The following is a 12,845-nucleotide window of genomic DNA, read 5'->3' as shown; positions in this document are numbered from 1 at the left end:
CTGCTAGAAAAGTATGTGAAACTCATGTCTGCCCATCTTGTTCCTTGCCAGTAACTCTGATGAAAGGCTTGGGGAGAGAGGAGTTTGAACAGAAGGCAGCATCCATACAGCCATTTAAGTCAGGGCTATAGCACACATGGAAATGAAAATGGAACAGTTTCTTATTTTAATTAATTACTTGTTATCTAAGGACTGAATTGCCTGATTCAATTGATTGAGCAAATTAATTTGTTAATTAAAAATCTGCCCTTTATAAGATAGAGAATGAATAGCAAATGATAAATGGTGTTTAGCTTAAACTTTTGATAGTCCATATATTGTCAGTATCGCTCAAGTCCAATGAGACATAACCTTAGTATAAAAATGAAATGCATTAAAATCTATGATACTAATTTGGCAGTACCATTAAGTGTTTTCAATGGGAAGGAATTTAGTGGTAATGAGAACTTATTAAATTTTTCATATCTAATTTATAGGCTTTGGAGCCTAAGCAGAGTTTATTTGTTACTAGGATATAAGTTCTGTCAGAATCAGTATCTTTTCTGTTTTGTCCACTCTGTCTCTGGCACCTGGATCAGTTCCTGGTAGTACGTAAGTGCCAACGTAAGATTTGTTGAGTGAGTAGATGAACAGATGTACTTAGACCACCAGATGTACTTAGTGATGATTTAGGAGAAGGGGATTCTTCAAGTAGAATAACCCCATTAAGAATATAGGTTCTTTTGCATATTATTTTAGTTATGTTAGGTTTTATTTGAATTTCTTCAAAGGGAAGGAGTAGAATTTCCAGGGTAAAAAAAAAAAAATTGTGAGGAGGTACCTGAAGTGCTGCTTCTCCCTTCCTCCAACCTTTGTCTAAATAAAGATCAGTTTCAAACACTTTTCTTCTGCACTTTTTATTTACAAGACATCATTTTTAGAGGCATTTTTGTTTTATAACAAAATTGAGAGGGAAATATTTCCCATATGTCCTCTGTCCCCACACATCCATAGCCTCCCCTATTATCCATATTACTCACCAGAGTGGTACAAAAATTATTTTTACTTTTTTCCCCAAGAATGAACCTATATTGACATATCATAATCACCCAAGTTCTTAGTTTACTTTAAGATTCACTCTTGTTGTTGTTCATTCTATGGGTTTAGACAAATGTATAATGACATGTATTGTTCATTATAATATTTTACAGAACATTTTCATTGCCCTAACGATCCTCTGTTCTCTGCTTATTCATCTCCCCTCACCCAGCCCTGACAACCACTGATCTTTTCATTTTCTTCATAGTTTTCCCTTTTCCAGAATGTGATACAGTTGGAATTGGTGGCATTTACTATATGCTAGCTATTGTTCTAAGTTCCCTACCTACATTAAGTGCATGAAGTAAATATTATTTTCCCCATTATGGACAAGGAACCTCAAAGAAAGAGGGTAACTCTCTCAAGGTGAACAGTTAATGATATGTGGCAGAGCTGGTTTCAGTCTGCATTCTTAACCACGTTATTAAAATGAGAATCATTGATATAATAACTGTATGCTTTATGTACTTTGTTTATTTTTTAAATTCATGGAATCCAGGCAGATTTTTATTATTTGTGGTTTTTGTTTTAATTCTACTTGATAGAGGGCCGTGTAGAGGTGTTTCAAGGGGAGAAATTGATATCATGCATCCCTATGTGGACCACGTTTGGGGAACTAGCCATTTTATACAACTGTACAAGGACCGCCTCTGTGAAAGGTAATGGTAGTTGAAATGCTGTAGTTTTGAATTGTTTTGCAATGTTAAAGATAATCTGGTTGAGTCACTGTTGCATTTGGTTTAGTCTTTTGCCTTCCATTGTGACCCATATGCTCTTATTAATAGGAATGCTATACTCTTAAGAACATTTATTTCGAAGCACTGGTCTAAATAATTCAAATTTAAAAGAACTTTCCCGTTAGATACCTGTATGTAAAATATGAACACGGCTTTCAGCTGAATGATTCAATATTTGCTTTATTTGCCACTTCCCTTTTTTTTTTTTGCCATGTAGACATCTGCCTTTGGCTCATCTAGAATGTTTACTTTCCATTCTCTATGAGATTCTGACCATATTATAAACCAAAAAATTTAATTAAACTAATGAAAAAAATATATCAAAAATGATGTGAATTAATTAATGAGAATTTTCATGAATGACTTGAGATTAGTTTAATTGCTTCTCTTTAAAGTTCTTGTTTTGAATGTATTCAATCTTGAATTTTCTTCTGAATTACTTGGATGTGATGTTTCTCAGTGCTTGGGACTGGGTTACACGTCTCAGCATTGCTGCAGTATTTGATAAAAATACAGATTCAGGGCTTTGTTCCAAACCTGAATCAGAATCTCTGGCAGTTCAGGTTTAGAATGTCAAGATGATTCTAATTCACTCTAAAGTTTAGTAAATCAGAGCTTTGGGTTTTGATCTATTTTGTAGACTCTCATTACTCCTTTAAAAAAAAACTCACAACCATAATTTCATATAGAATTTTTAGAGCTGGTATTTCTGTTCCTTTTTAGATTTTATTCTTGCTTTTAATGTCTTTCCTGTAAAAAAAAAAAGTCTCAAAAACTATCTTCCATAATCTCTTTGAAAATTATTTGTATACATTTTATGTAATAGTAACCATAGTGATCCTTAAAATATATTGGCTCTCTTTACCAACAATGTCTGAACACCATAAAAAGACATAAAAATACACTCCTACACCCAGAGGTTTTAACAATTAACTCATTGGAGTAGCTACAGACTAGCTGGCTTCTCTTCTATCACAGCACAGATCTGAAATACATCCTGATGATGCAGTGCTTAATTGGGAATTGCAAACTAATTTTAATATCATCCTAAGCAAAGCATAATTAGAAAGGAAATCTTTTGCTACTCACTTCCAAACCTGGGTCACAGGAAAGACAAAAATGATTTTATAAAATTGCCCACTATTTATATCCCCGCTGCCTTCCATTTGCATGTTGAAATAATGCATTTTCCAATAAATACCATTTCATGCGAATATAAATATTTACTGATTAACATTTTGTAATGTTTTCTTAATATGGGGCTAAATAATATTTTATTACTTTCTTGGTGTTTTTTTTTTTTTTCTAAAGCTATTACCAATGTTAAAACTTGGGCACTAGATCGAGAGGTATTCCAGAATATAATGAGAAGGACGGCTCAAGCTAGAGATGAACAGTACAGAAACTTCCTCAGAAGGTAAGGCTAACAGGTGGAAAGAGCCAAAGATGGTGCAGCCATTTTGTGGGTCTGTTGGTTTTACCACAATAATTATTTCACTGTAGCTTCTCCTACTACTAAGCGTTTTCCACATGATGCAACCAGAATTATTCCTGTGCAATAAATGCCACTCTGTTTAATATTTAATTCCCATTAGCCTCATGCCCTGACTTTTGATTTATTTCTCCTACTAATTTGCCCTTGTATATATGGAGCCATTGTATGTTGTATAGAAAACTGTGCAAAAAAAATCCTAAAATACTTACCTGGGTTGCTCAGTTGACTTTGAAAGATATTCTATAACTTGGAAGAGGATAACAAAAGATAATCTTTCTAATAATGGCTTTGCTTAGAATAATCTTGAAATTAATGTATTTTCCTATTCTTACTTGATTTACTAGAGGCATTTAAATTATATATATATTCTATTTCAGAGAGGAAGGGAGAAGGAGAGAGAGATAGAAACATCAGTGATGAGAGAGAACCATTGATCAGCTGCCTCCTACTTGTCCCCTGCTGGGGATTGAGCCAGCAACCCCGGCCTGTACCCTGACCAAGAATTGAACCATGACCACCTGGTTCATAGGTCGACACTCAACCACTGAGCCATGCTGGCTGGGCTACCAGAGACATTTTTTCTCATTTGCATAGCCACACCATCTTCTAGATTACTATATTTGTAGCAAATTAACATGCCAGAATGTTACAGTGCTTGCCATGATGGCATGGATCCTTGAAACAGACTCATTTTGTGAGCTGTTCTATATGACAAACTATTTGGATAGGTAAACTCATATAGAAGGAAATACTTCTGAGTCAGAAAAAGTCAGTTATACATTAAAAAATGTTTTTGAAAGTGTAAGTTCCTCATTTAAACTATTTTTGCATCTTTTGTGGGAGTTTTGACAGCCTCTGAATCTGCAATGCATACTGTAATGAATTGTTACCTATGATAATTGGTCATTATAATAAAACTAGAGGCCTGGTGCACAAAAATTTGTGCACTTGGGGGGAAGGGGGGGTCCCTCAGCCTGGCCTGTGCCCTCTCGCAGTCTGGGACTCCTCGGGAGATAACGCCCTGCTGGCTTAGGCCTGCTCCCAGGTGGCAGAGGGCAGGCCCAATCCCTAGGTGCAGCCCCTGGTCAGGCTCAGAGCAGGGTCGATTGGGGTGTTGGGGCGCTGCCCCCTGTCATGCACAGAGCAGGGCGGATCGGGAGGTTGCGATGCCACCCCCAGTCACGCTCAGGGTAGGGCCCATTGGGGGGTTGAGGAACCGCCCCCTGTCACACTCAAGGCAGGGTCGATGGGGAGGTTGCGGCGCCACCCCCTGTCACGCACAGAGCAGGGCCAATCCAGGGGTTGGGGCGCTGCCCCCTGTCACTCACAGAGCAGGGCCCATCAGGGGGGTTGGGGCTCCTTACCCTGTCACGCACGAGTAGGGTCGATCAGGGGGTTGGGGAGCTCCCCCCTGTCACGCACAGAGCAGGGCCCATCAGGGGGGTTGGGGAGCTCCCCCCTGTCACGCACAGAGCAGGGTCGATCAGGGGGTTGGGACACTGCCACTGTCACACTCAGGGCAGGGTCGATGGGGAAGTTATGGCTCTACCCCATCACACACAGAGCAGGGCCCATGGGGGGGGAGGGGTTGTGGCGCTGCCCCGTCACCCACAGAGCAGAGCTGATCAGGGGGTTGGGGCGCCACCCTATATCACACACAGAGCAGGGCCAATCAGGGGGTTGGGGCGCCCCCACTCTCACACTCAGGGCAGGGCCGATGGGGAGGTTATGGCTCTACCCTGTCACACACAGAGCAGGGCCCGTGGGGCGGGGGGCGGGTTGGGGCGCCTCACCCTGTCACAGAGCCACAGGGCGATCAGAGGTTGGGGAGCTCCCCCGTATCAGGCACAGAGCAGGGCTGATCAGGAGGTTGGGGCGCCTTCCCCTGTCACAAACAGAGCAGGGCGGATAGGGAGGTTGTGGCCCCGCCCCCTGTCACACAGAGCTGCAGGGCGATCAGGGGGTTTGGGCGCTGCCCCCTGTCACGCTGATCCCGGTGCTGGGAGGCATATTACCCTTTTACTATATAGGGTAGAGGCCTGGTGCATGGGTGGGGCTGGCTGGTTTGCCCTGAAGGGTGTCCTGGATCAGGGTGGGGGTCCCCATTGTGTTGCCTGGCCAGCCTGGGTGAGGGGATGATGGCTGTTTGCAGCTGGTCACACACCCTTCAGGGTAGTGGTCCCCGCTGGGGTGCTTGGCCAGCCTGGGTGAGGGGATGATGGCTGTTTGCAGCTGGTCACACACCCTTCAGGGTGGGGGTCCCCACTGGGGTGCCTGGCCAGTCTGGGTGAGGGGCTGAGGGCTGTTTTCAGGCTGGCGGGTGACGGAAGCTCCCAACCGCTCCTTTTTTTTTTTTTTTTAATTCTGGGCCAGCTTTAGCTCTGAGGCTCCAGCTCTTAGGCCTCCGCTGCTGAAAGTAGGTATCTGGTTTGTTTTGGTTCAAAACGATGTATAACTCCAGCTCTGAGATCCCAGCTCGCTGAAAGCTGGTTTCTGGGTTTTTTTTTAGCTTCTATATTTGTTACAATGTTTCAAACTGCCCGCTCAGAGGCCGGCAGCGGCAGGCGGGGAACGTTGGTTTCCTCCGTCACTGAAGCAAGCAAGCCTCATGTTAGTTTCAAGCTGCCTGGCTGCCGGCCGCCATCTTGGCTGACAGTTAATTTGCATATCGCCCTGATTAGCCAATGGGAGGGGTAGGGGTCGTATGCCAATTACCATGTTTCTCTTTTATTAGATAGGATGTCTGACAGTTTCCAAAAAAAAAATACTAAGTTCTTTTTAAGTATGGTGCTTTTGTCTTACATAACTGGCCTGCAGAATCAATGATTTTAGGGCCCTACAGTGCCTCAAGTATAGTGAGGACTCGGTACATATTGAATGAATGCATTGCTGATCAGTAGAACATTACAAGCATTAAGAATCTTGCTGAGTTACTCTCCCAGAGTCAATAATGACTCCTGGAAGAGAGTCGCAATAATGTCAAGTAGGTGCCTTATCTTTATGCCAACCGATGCCTTAGTGTAAGTGACCTCAAAATCCAATAACTGACCAACACAGGTTAGCACTTGGAGTTAATGAACCACACCTATGCAAGGGCAAAAAAAGGGGGGAATAAATAAATAAACCAGTGCATGTGGGTTGCACTTGAATATCTAAGACAAAACCTGAACCACTAGGCATAGCAATTCATTCCCTTGGAGTCTAGCATGTTCTGGCCTAGTGAAAGGATCTCAGAGAATTTACTAGTACATATTCCTTCCTTTTTTATTTTCTCTTTCCTTCCTTCCTTTTGTTTTCTTATTCATGCATCCATTCAACAAATACTTATTGCTGAGCCCTAAACATGGTGGATTCAGTGGTGATCAAGATAAACCTGATCTTTGCTTTCATAGAGGGGAGACAGACAACAGATATCCTCACCCCTCCCCAAAGGTATTGGTTTGCAGGAGAAGATTTTCACTAACATTGTAGATCCCAGTGTGGAGCAGAAGTAGAACTTTCACAATGGGCATGTGTTAATCGATGACATGTTTTCATTACCCTTTTACCTTTTCATCAATAAGGAGACATTAGAGAAATACATTTATTTCATAATACACAGAAAGCTCTTTCTTTTTTCATTTATATATTTTAATTATGAAGTATGGGATGTATATAAAAGATAGACAGTATATATGTAATTTATAAAAAAAAAAAATAACAAAATGAGCACCATCAAGCCTCTGTCTGACCCAAGAAGCAGAAAGTTAGTCATGTTGTTATTCTCATGTGCTCCACCATGTCATTTCCTAGCTTCCTATAGCCTCCCTCTCCTTGGTGTAGCATATGTTCTGAAGTTTAGTACTAATCATTCCCTTGGAAGTCTTTATTAGTTTCCTATAGCTTGATTTAGCCTATTTTTGAACTTCATAAAAATGGTGTTATTTTTGCAACTCAATTTTTTACTCAATACTTTTTTAAAAAATTTCTTTATTGGTTAAGGTATTACAAATGTGTCCTCATCCCCCCAGTAACTCTCAACTTACCCCCCCCCCCCCCCGCCCCACTCATGCTCTCATCCCCCTGTTGTCCGTGTCCATTGGTTTGGCTTATATGCATGCATACAAGTCCTTTGGTTGATCTCTTCCCTTTACCCCCACCCTCCCCTACTTTCCCTCTGGGGATTGATAGTCTGATCGCTGTTTCTCTGTCTTTGGATCTGTCCCTGTTCATCAGTCTATGTTGTTTTCTGTGTTCCACAAATGAGTGAGATTATGTGGTATTTATCTTTCTCTGACTGGCTTATTTCACTTAGCATAATGCTCAATACTTTTTAAAGATATAATTTTATTGATTTCAGTGAGGAAGGGAGAGGGAGAGACAGAAACATCAATGATGAGAGAGAAACACTGATTGTCTGCCTCCTGCACGCCTCCCACTGGGTATTGAGCCCACAACCTGGGCCTGTGCCCTGACCCGGAATCTAACTGTGAATTTCTGGTTCATAGGTATGCCCAACCACTGAGCCATGCAGGCCAGGCTACTCAATTTTTTTTTCTAAGATTGATCCATTTGATTAGTTCAATAATTTCTCCTATAGTAGAGTTCTGATATCTGACTCTACTGCAGTACACTGATCTCCTCTCCTACTGGGGGGTATTCCAGTGTTTGGCAGTTACAAACGATTCTGATGCAAACATTCTTATACATGTCTCCTGGGCATGTGCCTCTCCCTGCACATGTGCAGGGTCAGTCTAGAGCTCTTTTTGAAAAAATCAGATCCAGCCCTGACCGGTTTGGCTCAGTGGATAGAGCGTCGGCCTGCAGACTGAAGGTCCCAGGTTCGATTCCAGTCAAGGGCATGTACCTTGATTGCAGGCATATCCCCAGTGGGGGGTGTGCAGGAGGCAGCTGATCGATGTTCCTCTTTCATCGATGTTTCTAACTCTCTACCCTCTCCCTTCCTTGCTGTAAAAACTCAATAAAATATATTTTAAAAAAAGAAAAAATCAGATCCAGTCATGTACTTTTGAGTAGCATCATTTTTTTCTTAGACATGTCAAATTTTATATAGTAAGAAAGACATATTTGCCCTGACTGGTTTGGCTCAGTGGATAGAGCGTTGGCCTGCAGACTCAAGGGTCCCAGGTTCGATTCCGGTCAAGGGCATGTACCTTGGTTGTGGGCATGTATCAAGTGGGGGGTGTGCAGGAGGCAGCTGATCGATGTTTCTCTCCCATCGATGGTTCTAACTCTCTATCCCTCTCCCTTCCTCTCTGTAAAAAATCAATAAAATATATTTTTAAAAAAGGCATATTTATCTTATAGAAATTTTATCAACAGTCTTGAGTAAAAATGGGTAAAGTAGAGGAGAAATTTCTCTAATAGAGCAATTTAATCATCTTGATTGGTTAATCACACTAGTGGAATTTCTTATTTTTAAAAAAAAGTAAGTTTCTGTATTCTATTTCATTTTCTATGTATTATTATTATTTGTAAAAATGTTTCTATTACATGCCTCTGGCTATCATGAATTTTAAGACAATATAATATAACTAATCAGAGATCATTTTCATGCTAATTCCTACATTCCCTCCCTGGATTCAGCCTTTACCTAATTGCAAGGATTTGGATGAAAATCTGATCCTCCTCTGGAAGCAGACCTTGTCACGCATGCTAATGAAAGAGACTGAGATATGGGGAAAAACACATTTTCAGAATTGATTCACTTTGAAAACCAACAACAAATGTAAAATGTTGTGGGGTTTTTTCTCCCCCAACCAGACAAAATTTGATTTTTCCCTTTATGATATCTTAGTTTTATTTGCCTGTGATAAATTCCTATGATTATATGTATTTATGTAATTTTAAAATATTTGAAAGTTAGTTGTTTATCTGTGACATATTTGGAGGTTTACTTTGGAAAAATTAAGGTGCATTTTTAGATGCATATAAAGATTTTTGAATCTACATATAGGTGTAAATTTATATTTTAATTTAGGAAGATGAAGAAATTAATGTCTCTTTTTAATTTTGAAGTGTATCCTTGCTGAAGAACTTACCTGAAGACAAGTTAACCAAGATCATTGACTGCTTGGAAGTGGTAAGAAACTTTAAAGCAAAAAATACATTTTATTAAGAGATTGTATAATGTAATCCTTATTAGCACTATAAGTGAATAAAAAGGAAAAGATGGTGGATCGGCAGTCTACAGTGACCAGGGGCCATTTTCTATTGTGAAAAACCATGAGGCCCATTCTCACTGAATTCTGGGGCTGGAATAGCTTTAGGTGACTCTTCTGAAATGTGTAAAACATTGGACTTGCATGTGTAAAGTATATTTTAATCTTTTTAGTATGTTTTATAAAACTAATCTGCATTACTCAACCAGCTACCTGCCACGCGTTCAAAATGGTGGCAAACCCAGAGATGTCATTAACAAGTCTGATTTGAAAGTTGGGCGACCAGAGTTGATATGGGAGGTTTGCAGCTGTAGACTGCACGGCTTGTGGGAAGGTCCACTGCTTGCATCTGTAGACGCTTACGGCGTACAAAGGGTCAAGAGGCATTTGATTTTCTGCAGTGCACTTCACAACTCCTACAGAGTTTCCATAGCATAAAGTAGTGGTGGTGCAAATTAGGAAATTGTGCAGAGAAAGAGGGTACTGGGGCGTTTGGTGATAGCTCCTGAATCAGGCCATGAAACACTCCATGCTTGCACACTCTAGGCCAGTGATGGCGAACCTACGACACACATGTCAGAGGTGACACGCGAACTCATTTTTTTGGTTGATTTTTCTTTGTTAAATGGCATTTAAATGTATAAAATAAATATCAAAAATATAAGTCTTTGTTTTACTATGGTTGCAAATATCAAAAAATTTCTATATGTGACACGGCACCAGAGTTAAGTTAGGGTTTTTCAAAATGCTGACATGCAGAGCTCAAAAGGTTCGCCATCACTGCTCTAGGCCATGAAAATACTTTAGGAAAAAACTGCACTTAAGAAGCACTTTATCTATTTTAACATCTAGGGGAAAAAAACATGGCATGTTGGAATGTGTTCACAAACTCATATTAAGCCTCACCCAGATGGTTGGTTCTAGTCCAAGACTAGCCAAGTCTTTTTGTGACTAAAGCTTTTGTGACACGTACCTTGGAATCTAATATTATGCATTATATGAAAACTTCTTCAGATTTCAGAGCCGAACATTCAAAGCAAATAACCTCTTTTTAACCGAGGGTGGGGGTCAATTTCATTGAAACCAAAATGGCTTACCAGGAATTTAAAAGAAGGTTAAGAATAATTAAGGAGTCACACATAGACTCTAAGCTATTATAAAGCTGTTTTCAGTTGGAGACACAAACAAAACACAACCTGCAAGCCTGGTTGTTGACAGATTCATGCCTCTGTCAATCTCAATACACAGTGTAAACTAATATCTGCCGAGAAGGGAGCACTGATCATTGCATCCTTAAACGTAAGTGACACCAGTAATGTTTCCATTTACAATTCATGGACCCCGTCCAGCAGTTTATCAAGGACAGGCCATGATGACACAGAGCCTGGCCTTATGTCCTCAGGGCGTTCAGTTATGAAGTCATTTTCAAGAGGACTGTTTGCCCTGTGTCTTTTGGGATTTTCCCAGTGTAACATAACCCAATCACAGATGTTACAGATTAATAATTCATCCTAATTTCTGAGAGTGTTGTGGTGTATTTTTTTTTTTTTAAGCTAGGGAGGCCCTATATTTTTTGTTAACCCAGGAAAATCTGGTTTTAATGTAATACTAATAGGGCCGATTCACCAGAGGGGAATTCCATGCTGACAGCAAATATTAAAATTTAGTATCATTAAAAATAAATGGTAAATTAGACATATTTATAGCAGCCACAGGCAATAGTACAGAAAATATAGATGAGGGGCTCCCATCCATTCTTAATTAACACACAATTCGAGTTTGAACGTCTCATCTTTTAAAACACCCTAGGAAAGCTTTATTATATGTCAGCATTTGCAGACAGCAGCATGGTTTATAAAGAGCTCTTTATTCATACCTGGCAAACAAATGGGACCCTGTAGCGTGTGAAAATTCTCAAATGCGGAAAGTGATTAACAAGGGAGCCGTGGGATCTATGTAGCTCTAAGAAAAGCACATTACTTACCAGCAGAGCCAACATGGCCGACAGCCGATCACTAAGGCATCGGCGTTAAGACAGAGCGCCCACTGAGCTCTAGGACCAGCTGTCCCACAAACTGTCCATAACCTTTGAGAAAGACACGCTGGATCTGGCATGCTGTTTAGGGGTTGATTTGGGAGTTTTTAAATTTTTGTGCAGGGACCAGGAAGGAAGATCAGGACTTCCCGTTACTGAGCAGTTGATCTGATGTGTTTGTCAAGGCTTGGTTGAATTCCTAAACCAAATGGCCCCGATTGTGTAGTTCCAATAGCATCTCTTGCTTCAGCTTAAATCACTCAGAACATTCAGCCCCAGAGGCAGACATTATCTTCAAGCTTCTTGTCATGTTCTGATGGGAAAAGGACAGTGGGAATACTACCAATATACTCACTGCTGTTAATTAACGAACATCATAAAACATGATACAGATTGGGAAAGCAGTGTAACTGTTGATGATAATAAAAATGATAATGCGACTTCTGTACCTGGCGGTTGTGCAGCAGCATGGAAGACAAGAGTGGAAGGAGTTTCTGCTCCCACACATGGGGATCAATCCAGGGAGCATGGGACTTGACTGTGGTTGATGGAAAAGTCACCTATCTCTTTGTTACAGACCTTTGGTATTTGACCCAGTGACCCTCTGCACTGTGACTCTGACATGCCATCTTTCAGGAAACTGGAGGTGTGGTGGGGGGTGGGGTGGGGTATGAGGAATGCCCTAGTCCTTACTCAGATCACCCGCAGTACTGCTTAAAAGACAGACTCCCAGGTACCACCTCACAATGAATCAGAAATTCTGGTGGAGTAAGGGGCCAGAAATCCACATTTTAACTATGCAAGTCTCATGCTTGTTTATTAAAGTTTGAGAAGCACTAGCTTAGAATTATGAATAGAATACATGTATTTAGAATTTGCCACAATCTGCCTCTTCATTCAGGAATTTTTCATTTTATCTTCTAATCATTTTTTTAAAGGTCTCGTCTTCCTTATAGTTCCTGTTAACACGTGCATGAGCCAGAAGTTTTTCTCACTTTAATGGTTACGCTCAAAGCCATAAAAAAAGTTGAGAAACTGGATTTTGCCACAGTTTATGATCCAGTTAGTTAAGGGTGGGGCAGCTAGGTAGAAAGTTTACTAGTCCAAGGTCCTGAGATTAGGATTTGTCACTAGCAGCTGTCAGATCATCATGGTGGGCATTAGGGTCTTCTCATCTACAAAAGTAAGGTGGTGGGGGGCCACAAATCTACATGCTCTGTCAATCTTTTCATTACAGAATTCTATTCAGTTGACTTCCCCAAGTCAGAGGGATTTCTGTTAGTTTTCATTTTGTAGGCTCTGGTCCCTGGAATTAAGCAATCAGGTCCTAAATTAGGATT

General features: G+C 40.7%; 1 protein-coding gene across 1 annotated transcript in view; it reads left to right on the top strand.

Annotated features, from left to right (window-relative positions):
* The window catches only part of PRKG2 (protein kinase cGMP-dependent 2), a 93,512-nt gene that overhangs the window by 29,018 nt on the left and 51,649 nt on the right, over positions 1-12,845 (top strand). The window contains exons 4-6 of the mRNA XM_036337543.1: positions 1,623-1,736; positions 3,126-3,231; positions 9,328-9,391. Of these exons, the coding sequence (XP_036193436.1) occupies positions 1,623-1,736; positions 3,126-3,231; positions 9,328-9,391 (284 nt within the window). The remainder of the gene's footprint in view (positions 1-1,622; positions 1,737-3,125; positions 3,232-9,327; positions 9,392-12,845) is intronic.

This window comes from Myotis myotis, unplaced genomic scaffold (assembly GCF_014108235.1).
Source record: "Myotis myotis isolate mMyoMyo1 unplaced genomic scaffold, mMyoMyo1.p scaffold_m19_p_1, whole genome shotgun sequence".
Taxonomy (NCBI): Eukaryota; Metazoa; Chordata; class Mammalia; order Chiroptera; family Vespertilionidae; genus Myotis; species Myotis myotis.
This window is presented reverse-complemented; position numbering and strand designations above follow the sequence as displayed.